The sequence below is a fragment of the Branchiostoma belcheri genome, unplaced genomic scaffold (genome assembly GCF_001625305.1).
Source record: "Branchiostoma belcheri isolate BF01 breed outbred unplaced genomic scaffold, Haploidv18h27 scaffold58, whole genome shotgun sequence".
Taxonomy (NCBI): domain Eukaryota; kingdom Metazoa; phylum Chordata; class Leptocardii; order Amphioxiformes; family Branchiostomatidae; genus Branchiostoma; species Branchiostoma belcheri.
The window spans coordinates 1,877,601-1,890,442 of record NW_017804220.1 but is presented as its reverse complement, the minus strand read 5'-3'; the positions used below and the strand labels follow the sequence as shown (position 1 = coordinate 1,890,442).

The window sequence follows — 12,842 nt, the reverse complement described above, 5'->3', positions numbered from 1 at the left end:
CTCTCAGCGGCTATGTAGGATGGCCGGCTATATTAAAATAATGCGTTAAAAACTCTTCCCCACCGCCGCGGGGCCTGCACAGGAGGCTAAGCAGACCATGAAATTTCAATATTATGTAATCCAACACCAGTCACCATGGTGACAGACGTCAACAAATCATGTCATTGGTCAGGTCAGAGGTCACTGTTTGGAGAAGTAGAAGAGGAAGAAACTGAGCAAAGAATATGTTTTCCTTCGGTAAACACAATAACATAACATGCAAATAGTGATCTTTACTAATCTTATCTTTACTTTTCGTTCCCGCAAACTACCCGGTCGGTGCCCGAGGTTGCGAATTGTTACCTAATGCTGAGGTCACATTTCCAGACCGGGGCCCGGCCGGGCAGTCTTATGGAACTAAACGTAGGATATAAAAGACTTCAAAGCAATAATAATAGGAACTATTTGCGTAATACTCTTGATCGAAACAGCCCGGCCGGGCCCTAGTTTGCTAGTTGGGCAGTCCTGGCTGTATACATATGTCTTATACAGCCTAATAAATCAAATCAAATGTGACCACAGCATAAGTTTTTATCAGAGGTCTGTAGCGTGTAACTGCTAACATGTCGTCTAAAATTGTCTAAAACATACATTAAAAAGATAATTACGTTTCAAACTGAAATTAAATTAAATGCACGAACATACTTCTAAGTGAGTCTACTAGAACGGATAAACAAGTAGATTGTGACGTTACATTGAGCATGTAGTCATCGACAAGACGGTCCTGGAAGGCCATGATGTCAAACGACATTTTGTCATAGGACAGCAGCAGTACCGCGCCTGCATGTGTATAACAATAAATTAGGTATGACAATATATTATATATATAATAATACTTTACATTTGGAACCTATGTATGTCACAGGTGTTTTACGCTTGATACTGCATTGTTAAGTAACATTCAGATGCACAGTGAGGTTGAATCTGACAACAAATAGAGAATGATAATTTTTTTAATATGTGGTTTGTAACGTATATTGGTAACGCTATGATGATGCTGTAACAGTACAAACCACGTGTTCCATGTTGAGGAACACAAAAACTTCATTCTATATTTGTTGTCAGATTCGACCCATAGTAATTTAATTAATGTTGAGCATAAAATGCCCCCAACACCTCAAAACACAGTGAAAAGCAAGCTATTTAACGTCACCAAGATCATTCCGATGCCTTCCTGTCCTATGCAAATGAGGTTTAGACCCCTGTTTTCGCATTGCATTCTGGGGATGGGAAACTGGTGAATGTACAGATAGAGTTACAATGTAGTAACTGCCATCCAAACTCTTCACGCGTCTGTTTACCTTCCTGACTTAGACAAAAGGGTTTTATAGCAACCACTCACCGCACATGGGGCAGCAGCTGCCGCTAGGGGTGACGGGATTGCTGCAGGTCACAGAGAGGCAGTTGTCTCCGTAGAGGTCACAGATCTTGTCCATGTGCTGCATGGAAGGGATGAATAGATTTAGGGACAGAAGTTAAATCACCACAGAAATAAACTCATGACAAATACATTCGCACCAAATTTTTGACACGAATAATTTTTCACAGAAACTTTGTTTCCATTCTAAATACTTTTACCCACTAGGCGCTCTTATACTTGCCCTTGACTTTATCAAATTGGTGGCGGGTGGGGTAGTCTATACAAGACTAACTACTAAATATATAGGAGAATAATTGCCAGGGGAGTTTGGCCGCCTTGTAGGTTTGACTGGCCGCGGAGGAAAGAAACTACCTCCCCGCGGCCGGACTCCCCTGGCCAATTTTATATACTCTCTTTTTTGCCGAATTCTGCGATCCGAATTCCTGTAGGAAGGCCTGGTGGAGGCTATGGGTGGGGTAGGGTAAACTAAGATGGCAGGTTAGAGATAGATACAGTGCCACGAGTGCTATCGCTTTTAGTTGATGACAGGTACTGGTTTTTTTTAGTTATTTTTACCCTCTTCTTAAACCTATTTAAGGATGGATGGCTGTGGATGCTGTCTGTTTTAACAATAACGTATCAGGAATATATCAGAAAGTTTTTTGTATTTTTTTTAATCTGAAAAATTCACTCACTTCCTCGTTACCACAGTAACAGCCGGAATTGTCATTGCAGTCTTGTCCCTGTACAACGATGCCTCCTGACGGTCCCAGCTTGAACTGCATCTTGCCGTTCTCTGATTCCAGGAACTTCCCAAACTCGTTCGACTTCTTGTAGACCTTTGATAACAAGAAAGAAGAATGAGAAGAAAATGGATTTGTAAGGCCGCTACTATTTACTATTTTGTAATTCCTTGTGTCTTTAGGAGGGTATGGTGAAAACATTTAGCCTTTATCAACAGTTTTTCCTATTGTGAAAGATGTGTAAAATCTTTTCTGAAAAGAAAGACCTATATCAACACAATACCACTACCTCAGAATTTGCCCTTTGCTTGTAAGGGTGCCCAATTAAATTGTCCCCTGCCCGCCGAAGAAATTTGCTAAGAGTTAAGAAAGCACCCACAGAAAACAAATAGATATTGTCCCTTAGGGTCACCGTAGGAAACCCCGTGTCTCACTAGTTAAGAAAGCACGACAAAAAAAGAATAAAACAGGTATTGTCCCTGAGGGCCACCGTACGGAACCTCATGTCCCATAAACGTATCTAAAGGTCAGAAACTTGTGAAAGCCTGACTTTTTGTGGAGCGTCAGTAGTACTCTAGTGGATTTGTCTCACCGTGCCGGTGAAGTCCACTTGTTTGACCTCCTTGCTGTGGTCCAGGCTCACCAGGTACGTGGCGTTCTGAAAAACAACATCAAACTAGAAAGGTAAGCAAATGCATAATAAAGCAAATGCGTAAGATGGTCGTGTTACGCCGAATGGCGGTTATACCGACTATACTGATACAAATACAGATAATGTTTACCTTCGCATATGGTCTGCTCTGTTAATTCTTACTCAAACACATTCACGCATATATCGTGACATAAGTCTAAATCCCTTTTTCTTCAAAATTGCAACATGATGTAACTCAACACCAGTTACCATGGTGAGAGACGGGCATTGACCAGGTCAGAGGTCATTGGAGAAGAACAAGAAAAAAAAACAAAGCAAAAACAATATGTTTCCTTCTTTAAACATAATAAAATGTAAGAAGTCCTTCTAGAATATTTGTTTACTAATGCACATTCAGCCTGAGCGCCATCCAATTTGCTTGGTTCAGGCGGGCCCGTAAAAAATATCGGTTCAGGACTACATCATATACATGTAGTATACGAGCGATCGCCATGATGTCAAGGCCAGAGAATGGTAGGCAAGAAGCGGGTGGCGATATTGGGAGATTTATATTTGTCTTCAAATAATTTACATTATATTGTATAAGGCCATGTTGATTTGATTATATGGATGACATCCGCGCGCGCATGAATTTTCGGCCGTTTCAAAAAAAAAAAAGGTTTTAACCGTACTATAAATCGTACAAAACAGTTGCAAAATGAGCAAAAATATACCGTAAGTTACAAAAAAACCATACCTATGTCGTAGAATGCCAAAAGCAAACGAAAAAGACGAAATTGTAAAGAAATGAACTTGAAGACTAGATTATTCGCCAAACCATATTCTGTCCCATTTGTTCAACCCTCATGACCACGTAGATTTCATAATGAAAACAACTTTTTTTTTTGCTAAACTTTTTTTTATTCGCAAGCGCGCATCAATTTTGGGGTTCCCGGAGGATGTCATCCATATAATCAAATCAACATGGCCTAAATAATAAAAAGCGACCGCTCGTTATGGATGTGCTCAGATTTCACTTATCTCGACATATAAAAACTGACGTAGAAGAGAAACAGGAGAAAATGTATGGGGTGTGTGGATATAATGCAGATATGAGTTAACGTTACGTGACACAGAACAGACGAACAAACCTGCACAAAGCTACTAACGTGTCAGCAGATGTAAAAATACACTATCTTGAAAATCAGGGGACCGTATTCACCTTTGACACTTTTGCCTTTGACCCCTCGTTACGACAATCGGACAGTGACGCCAGGTTTACGTGAAGAGAAAACCATCACAAGAAGCAGGTAAAATAAATGCTTTAATAGACATGATTAATAGTCATGAATTTTAATTTCTGTACAAGAATGGCTACAGTAAGACGATGGTGTAATAATAGGCCGTTTATGGATGTGAATATGGTGGTAAAATTCTACCATATGGTAGAAAATTTCTACCATATGGTAACATCTGTGTCCATAATATCACCAGGGTCCATAATATCACCACCTTGAGAAATAGTGTGCTTTAAGATATTTTTACTGCAACATAGCCTAGATATGTACATTTGATGTGTGAAGGAGTGCATATCAAAAGTAAAAAGCACACTGTTTCTCAAGGTGGTGATATTATGGACCCTGGCGATATTATGGCACAGATGTTACCATCTATTCATTTATACATAGCATGGTTCTGTAAACAGTATCCTGATGCTATTGTAAGGAATTCGTTTCAATGAAAGCGTAATGCAAATGCCTGTCTTTGCCTTGTGAGTACGTGAGTGGCCTTGTGTGAAAAATGATTCCTAACTCACTGATGGGGGCCCGCATGCCCTTTTTCGTAGAAGCGTAATCGGCGGTTTTAATTCCGTAGAGCGTAGACGGAGCGCTCTTATTCAACGTAGAGTGTAATTGGCCCATTTTGCGTAGAGCGTATTCGCCGTTTTCATTCTACGTAATGCGTTGTAGCCACTTGGAATTTATCGTAGAGCGCCAAGATATCGAGAGGTTTTCCGAATTCAGCGTAATACGCAGCCAGCTCTCAAAATGTATCGTAGACCGTTGTCGCCCCCCCCCCCCACATGCAGGCCCCCACCGATAGCCGTGGCGATTCGGTAATCCTTTGTGCAGGGTACAGAAGCTGTTTTTTTTTCCAATTTTAGCAGCTATGCATGACTCTAGCAGTTTGACTAAAGGCACATTTATTTTTATCACAATATATGCTTTTCTTAATATTATTACTATTACTATCACACATATACGAATGAAAAGAAAACCACTCTCCTCTTAACATCAGAAAACCCACAAATTATAGAAAAAGTGGGATCCTTTGTCTTCCTCTGTCTTCAAATAAGAAGTCAAACCCAGTAGCTTTTTACCAGTAGTTTCTTAGTAGTTGTCAATAGCTCTATATGTACTAATTGTCTGTTTTTATACCATATTTCTTCTGTTTCTGCAATTATCCCTCGGGCAAGAATTTGCAATAAACAATTACTATTACTACTACTGCTATTATTATTATTATAACTATTATCATCATTATTATTATTATCATTATCGTTATTACTTTTAATTTTCTCACTAGGCTGGACATGGCAATGGCAGGACAAGGGTCTCCCATCGGAGTAGAACAAAACAGCTTTGACGGGTCTCCCACCGGGGTTTCCAAGGTTGCACATGAGTCTGGCAGCAAAACAAGCTATGGTCAAGACAAGACGACAGCGCAGAAGGTTCAGGTCAATAACGTCGGTGAGAAACCGTACGCGTGTGTGGAGTGTCGACATAGGACAGCTCGAAAGTCTGACTTATCCAAACATATGAAAACCCATACAGGTGAAAGACCCTTTAATTGTGACCAGTGTGACTATTCTGCTGCAAGGAAATCCAACCTAGATGACCATAAAGCAAAACACATTGGTGAGAAACCGTACATGTGTGGAAAGTGTGGGCACAGGACAGCTCGAAAGTCTGCCTTATCCAAACATATGAAAACCCATACAGGTGAAAGACCCTTTAATTGTGACCAGTGTGACTATTCTGCTGCAAGGAAATCCACTCTAAATGACCATAAAGCAAAACACTCTGGTGAGAAACCGTACATGTGTGGAAAGTGTGGGCACAGGACAGCTCGAAAGTCTGCCTTATCCAAACATATAAAAACCCATACAGGTGAAAGACCCTTTAAATGTGACCAGTGTGACTATTCTGCCGCAAGGAAATCCAACCTAGATGACCATAAAGTAATACACACTGGTGAGAAACCCTACATGTGTGAGGAGTGTGGGTACAGGACAGCTCGAAAGTCCCAGTTATCACAACATATGAAAAAACATGCAGGTGAAAAACCCTTTAAGTGTGACCAGTGTGACTATACTGCTGCATGGAAATCCAACCTAAATAACCATAAAGCAAAACACACTGGTGAGAAACCCTACATGTGTGGGGAGTGTGGATACAGGACAGCTCAAAAGCACCATTTATCACGACATATGAGAAGTCATACAGGAGAAAAACCCTACAAATGTGACCAGTGTGACTATTCTGCTGCACAGAAAGCCAGCTTAGATGACCACAAAGCAACACACACTGGTGAGAAACCCTACATGTGTGGGGAGTGTGGGTACAGGGCAGTTCGAAAGTCCCAGTTATCACAACATATGAAAAAACATGCAGGTGAAAAATCCTTCAAGTGTGACCAGTGCGACTATACTGCCGCAAGGAAATCCACTCTAAATGTCCATAAAGTAAAACATACTGATGAGAAACCCTACATGTGTGGGGAGTGTGGATATAGGGCAGCTCGGAAGTACCAGTTATCGCGACATATGAAAAAACATGCACTTGAAAAACCCTTTAAGTGTGACCAGTGTGACTATACTGCTACAGCGAAATCCACTCTAAATGACCATAAAGCAAAACACACTGGTGAGAAACCCTACATGTGTGAGGAGTGTGGATACAGGACAGCTCGAAAGTCCCAGTTACCACGACATATGAGAACTCATACAGGAGAAAAACCCTACAAGTGTGACCAGTGTGACTATTCTGCTGCACAGAAAGCCAGCTTAGACTACCATAAAGCAAAACACACTGGTGAGAAACCCTACATGTGTGAGGAGTGTGGATACAAGGCAGCTCATAAGTCTGTCTTATGCCAACATATGAAAACTCATACAGGAGAAAAACCCTACAAGTGTGACCAGTGTGACTATGCTACCACAACAAAATCCACCCTACATGACCATAAAGCAAAACACGCTGGTGAGAAACCCTACATGTGTGGGGAGTGTGGATTTAGGACAGTTTACAGGCCCTACTTATCCGTACATATGAAAGCCCATACAGGAGAAAAACCCTACAAGTGTGACCAGTGTAGCTATTCTGCAACCTCCAAGCTTTCCTTATCTCGACACATGAAAATTCACATGGAGACACCAACTGTGCAACTGCGACCATCTTGTAGTAGTGATAGTTCCTGCCACGAGTCATAACAATATGGAACAAACTGGACATCGAGACCAGGGCGCTGGGAGCTAACGCGTCGAGTCCAACTGATCGTGAAGTGGCGGCTTTCAAGAAAAAGTGTCGGTTGTCCATGCGCAACAGGTTCAACCAACATTTCAGTGTGGACATTCCGTGCTCCTGGGTGCTGTCGTGTGGCTGCACCTCCTGTCGCGCTACGAGGCCCCGTTAAGCCCAGTTCAATGATTATTGCTTTTACCATCTTGTAAATTTGTATATATAGTATCACTGTTTTGTATTTTTGTATGCACATTGTCTATTTATTTGTGGGCATGGTGGCCTTGAAAAGGTGCACTTAGGTGCACCTGTTCCACCATGCCCTCCATGCATATTATGTATGTGGTTAATCGTAATAAATAAATAATTAGATAAAATAAAAGTTATTTAGTTCTATCGTCTTTTTTTGACCGGGTAGTATACTTAGTGGGTTTTTTGTTAGAAATAGCAGTAACTTAGCATCTACATGTAGGGCTGAATTAGGCAGATCTCCATTAGATGTATAGATATTTCATTATGTATTATCAAATATTGTCTTTGCCTTGTTCAGATGGATTGTAATAGCTGTAAAGCTGATGCTCATTTGTTTCAACAAAATGCGCATTTAGTCAGAGAAGAACCTTGCTACAACGTGTGAAGGAAATATTTAGATTCAAGCGGATACTTGTTCTATTCATGTAACTCTAGTTGTGACATCAAAGCTGTATCCACTATGTTAAGGTTATGAATTTCTGATATGTATGTACAAACTATATCCCACAAGTTAAATGTTGATTCTGGAAAGTTAAGGTTTTAACAAAAAAATGACAAAACAAATATGGAAAAATATCTGGATTTAGTTGATTTCAACTTTCGCTCTTCAATACGGATTAGTGCACGGACTAACAAACCTATGTATTTCATATATGTCTGTAATTGTTTGTTCTAATGTTGAACTTTAAACTGTTATTTTCAGATAATTTAATGTGTAATGATATGGATTTTATTGAATAACGGAGCAATTTTAATGTGTTTTGCCAGATATGTCAAGAAATCAAATTGTACAGCAAGACACAAATTTAGCCAACGGCTACAAGTTCTTGTTTGTTTTCACAAATAAACCATTTGATTGATTGATTGATTGATTGATTGATTGATTGATTGATTGATTGATTGATTGATTGATCGATGTAAGCTCAATAACGTGTCGGCAGAAGTAAGAGTACATTATATTAAAAATAAGGGGACCCTATTCTTCTTCTTCTTCTTCTCTTCTTCTTCCCTTGATGCCCACAATCGAGGCGTCGATTATTCTGGCATTTCAGGTCAGAGGTCATTATACTAAAAATTGTCCAGTATTCACAGTCCATTTAACCTCGCCGGGTCAGTTCCGAATAGTCCCGTCCATACTATTACAGCAGTGAAGACTACATGAGGCTGGACACCAGGTTGTTCACCGTGTCTACCTCTGCTGCATTCCAATCCTTGATGGTTCTAGGCAGGAATGAAAAGTCTCTGTACTGTGTTCTAGTCTTAATCTGGGAAAGCTGGTAGTTGTGTGTGCGTCTTCTTCTTGATGGTGGCGGAACAAGCTTGCTTTTTATAATAGGGCATTGCACAATTCCTTGGTTGATCTTAGCCAGCATCCCTAGTCTTGCTGACCTTCTGCGTTCTGCCAGTGGTTGCCAGCCGAGTTCTGCTAACATGTTGGTCACGCTTGACGTGTTGTGGTAGCGATTGAGAACATATCTCGCCGCTCGTCTTTGGATGCTTTCTAGTTTGTTAATGTCCTTCTGCTTGTAAGGATCCCACACGGATGCAGCATACTCCAGCAAGGGTCTCACAAAGGTTTTGTATGCTTTTTCCTTGATGGAAACAGAGCTGATTTTAAGGTTTCTCTTAATAAAGCACAAAACTCCATTTGCCTTGTTTGCTACATTGTTGTAGTGTACGTTCCAGCTCGCGTCCCTGCACAGTAAGACACCTAGGTACTTGGCTGTTCTTACTGTCTCAAGCGTATGGCCGTGGGGTACATATGATGTCTCCAAGGGTTTTCTACTCCTTGTCACTGTCATGGTTACACATTTAGCAGGGTGAAACATCATATCCCAGGATTTTTCCCAATCTGCCAGCCTTTCTAGATCCCGTTGTAGCTGATCTTGTTGTTCCCTATTGGTTATGACGTTATATATGGCAGTATCATCGGCAACAACCTAGCCAGTGCTGTTAGTTTATCCGGTAAGTCGTTTATATATGCAAGGAATTATATAATAGACAGGGACCGAGGACGGAACCCTGTGGGACTCCTGATCTGACGCTCGCATATGAGGACTGGTATCCGTCGACTATAACTGCTTGTCGTCGGTCTCTCAAAAAGCTCTCGATCCAAGCTAGAGTCGGTCCTTGGATTCTAAAGCGGTATAATTTGTGAATCAGTAGGCTATGATTCACCCGGTCAAATGCTTTTGCGAAATCCATCATTAGGATATCTGTCTGTTTCCCACTTTCCACGTTGGTCGTTAGCTCTTCTACCATTTCTAGCAGCTGACTCTCACAGGATCGACCTCTGCGAAAGCCATGCTGTGCGTCATTCAGTATGGCGTGTGACTCAAGGTGGTACATGACATGTTGACCACAATATGCTCCATCAGTGACACGCTATACATGTCAGGGAAATTGGTCTGTAATTAGTTGGGTCATATTGTTCCCCTTTTTTAAAGATGGGCATGACATATGCACTCCTCCAGTCAATTGGGACACTGCCTGTTGTTAGTGAAGATTTAAAGATGGTTGTCAGTGCCGGCGCCAGTTCCTCGGCTAGTTCTCGTAGTATTCTAGGGCTAATGCCGTCTGGCCCTCCGGCCTTGTTTGGGTTCAGTTTCTCCATTAACTTGCTCACTCCCTCGCAGGTGATAGTGATGTTATCCATCGCTGGTACGTCTGTGTTTTGCATACCTGTCTTCTCTTCAAACTCTGCGTTTGAGTACTGCTGTCCATCTCCGAAAACTGATTGGAAGTGTTCATTCAGAATGTCAGCTTGCTCTTGTGGGTTGGACGTGAGGCGGCCATCTTTCTTTAGAGGGGCAACACCGGCATTACTTGACCTCTGGTTCTCAACGTAAGCCCAGAACCTCTTATTCCCTGGTTTGTAGGCAGATGTTTCTTCCGTAAAGACTGAGTTTAGATGACTCCAATAGCTCCGACGGATCTGTCGTTGGATGGAACGGCGCAGGGCCTTAACCTCTTCCCTCAGCTTATTGGATCTGTTTTTCTTCCACTTGCGGTATTTCCTATCTCGTCTGTTCATCAGTTTCCTAATACTTGGCGTGACCCATGGTAGGTTGATTTTAGTCCTTCATTTTTTTTTTTATGCGGTACAAAATTCTTAACTGCTGCCGTGAGGGAGTCATTGAATGTGGTTCACCTATGACCCGAGAGACGATCACCTCTGACCCCTCGATACGACGTAGGAAAGCGAGTCCAGGTTACGTGAAGAGAAAACCATCACAGAAAGCAGGTATGACTTAGAAAAGAACAGTCATGGATTTCTATACCAAACGTAAGGGTTTGGGGCTCATTTCTGTGGCATGATAACCAGAGTGAGACGATGGTTTATAGGCCTTTTCTGGATGTGAAAATGGTAGAAATGAAAGGGGAGGGGGGGCGAAACCAAACCGGCTACGCATGGTTGTCTGAACTCCTTATGTTATTGTTAGGAATTCCTTTAAACTAAGCTTGATGCGCTTTTGGTCAAATGCCATAACAGTCTCTGTACCTTGCAAATACGTAACGTGAGTAGCCTTGTTTGAAAAACGATCTCTCGCTACCATTTTGCTACCATTACTTTTTTTTTAAATTTGAGACCAGGCTACTCCCATGCAACAGAGCACAGAAGCTGTTTTTCGCATTATCAACAACCATGCAAATCTCTAACAGTTTGGGAAAAAATTATCTTTAGGCAACAGCAAGTAATTCTTATGGATGACATCAGCGCGCGCATTGATTTTCGCCTGATTTTGGGGAAAAAAACAAGAAATTTTGTTGCCTTCTGACAGTGGTCAACATGCGGAAAATGGGCAAAAATGTATGTTGCCATGCCGGAAGGTGGATGGCAGATAACTATGAAGAGACAAGAAAAGGCTCTGATTTAATGTTTTGTTTCTTACTTTGATGCAGTGATATGTACGATGTTAGCTGTGTATATGTGATGTTCCCACTGAATCAAAACCATTTGTACAGTGATTGAGTCAAAAGTTTGAAATGTAGGAACCTTGTTTTTTCGGCCTGCCTTGTTTTGTTTTTTTCGGCCGCTCGCATTAGATTTGGAGTCTGCGGAGGATGTCATCCATAAAATTTACTTGCTGTGACCATATCATTAACAAGACGTGCTATTATTTTTACACTAGACTGTACGTGGCAATGGCAAGACACGTTGGGTCTCCCACCGGAGTTGGTCAGAACTGCATTGATGGGTCCCCCACCAGGGTTTCCCAGGTTGCTTATGAGTCTGACAGCAATACAGGCTATGATGAAGACAAGACGGCAGCACAGAAAGTTCAGTGGAACAACGCGGGTGAGAAACCTTACATGTGTGGGGAGTGTGGATACAGGACAGGTCGAAAGTCCAATTTATCCAAACATATGAAAACCCATACAGGAGAAAAACCCTACAAGTGTGACCAATGTGACTATTCTGCTGCAAGGAAATCCACATTAGATGACCATAAAGCAACACATACCGGTGAGAAACCCTACATGTGTGGGGAGTGTGGGTACAGGGCAGCTCGAAAGTCCCATTTATCACAACATATGAGAAGTCATACAGGAGAAAAACCCTACAAGTGTGACCAGTGTGGTTATTCTGCCACCAGAAAAAACACTTTAGATGACCATAAAGCAACACATACCGGTGAGAAACCCTACATGTGTGGGGAGTGTGGATACAGGACAAGTTACAAGTCTCACTTATCCCGACATATGAGGGCTCATATCACATACAGGGGGAACACCCTACAGGTGTGACCAGTGTAGCTATTCTGCTGCCTCCAAGCTTGCCTTATATCGACACATAAAAATTCACACGGAGACACCAACTGTGCGACTGGGACCATCTTTTAGTGACATTTTACGTAGTTATCCTAACTATAGTCTTTTTATCTTGATACTTAGCCTAAGGATGTATTAAATTGATACTGAAAATGTTTAGATTAAAAGCCTGTGAAAATAAATAGTATTTGCAAAGTCATTTTTCTAGTCAATGTTTTCATGTACGTAGAGTACAAGTTCATTGAACCCAATCCTATACATTATAAGTGATATTGCTGTGTACACTACCAGGTGCATGAATGTGAAAATTATGTGAATTTCGTGCAAAATTTTAATGAAATGTGAAAAAATGTGATGTAATGTGAATCCCATTAGAAATATGTGAAACCCAAAATGTGATTTTTTTTCAAAATGTGAATCGTCAAATGTTATTTTATGTGAAACAATGTAACTGTTTAAAAAATGTGAATCGATTATGTGAAATCACACAACCCGAAAAGATGGCCAAAAAAAATGTGAATTCA

At 41.2% G+C, this 12,842-nt stretch overlaps 2 protein-coding genes across 3 annotated transcripts in view; one reads left to right on the top strand and one right to left on the bottom strand.

The window, feature by feature from the left end:
• Nucleotides 1–12,842, bottom strand: part of LOC109481807 (protein amnionless-like) — a 44,094-nt gene that overhangs the window by 7,374 nt on the left and 23,878 nt on the right. The window contains exons 7-10 of the mRNA XM_019784395.1: nt 2,735–2,800; nt 2,095–2,238; nt 1,382–1,478; nt 734–819 (exon numbers count right to left, since the gene is read on the bottom strand). Of these exons, the coding sequence (XP_019639954.1) occupies nt 734–819; nt 1,382–1,478; nt 2,095–2,238; nt 2,735–2,800 (393 nt within the window). The remainder of the gene's footprint in view (nt 1–733; nt 820–1,381; nt 1,479–2,094; nt 2,239–2,734; nt 2,801–12,842) is intronic.
• LOC109481829 (zinc finger protein OZF-like) lies at nt 5,367–12,384 on the top strand. 2 transcript variants are annotated; one of them, XM_019784446.1, is made up of 2 exons: nt 5,367–6,377; nt 11,860–12,384. In XM_019784446.1, exons 1-2 carry the CDS (start codon nt 5,367–5,369, stop codon nt 12,292–12,294), a joined length of 1,446 nt encoding a protein of 481 aa, XP_019640005.1. In that variant the 3' UTR covers nt 12,295–12,384. The 2 variants fall into 2 exon arrangements, with proteins under 2 accessions (XP_019640005.1, XP_019640004.1); XM_019784445.1 differs by lacking the exon at nt 11,860–12,384 and having other exon boundaries at nt 5,367–7,464.

Excerpts from the sequence above, each read along its gene's own strand:
- LOC109481829 (XM_019784445.1), top strand. The coding sequence starts at position 5,367 with ATGGCAATGGCAGGACAAGGGTCTCCCATCGGAGTAGAACAAAACAGC.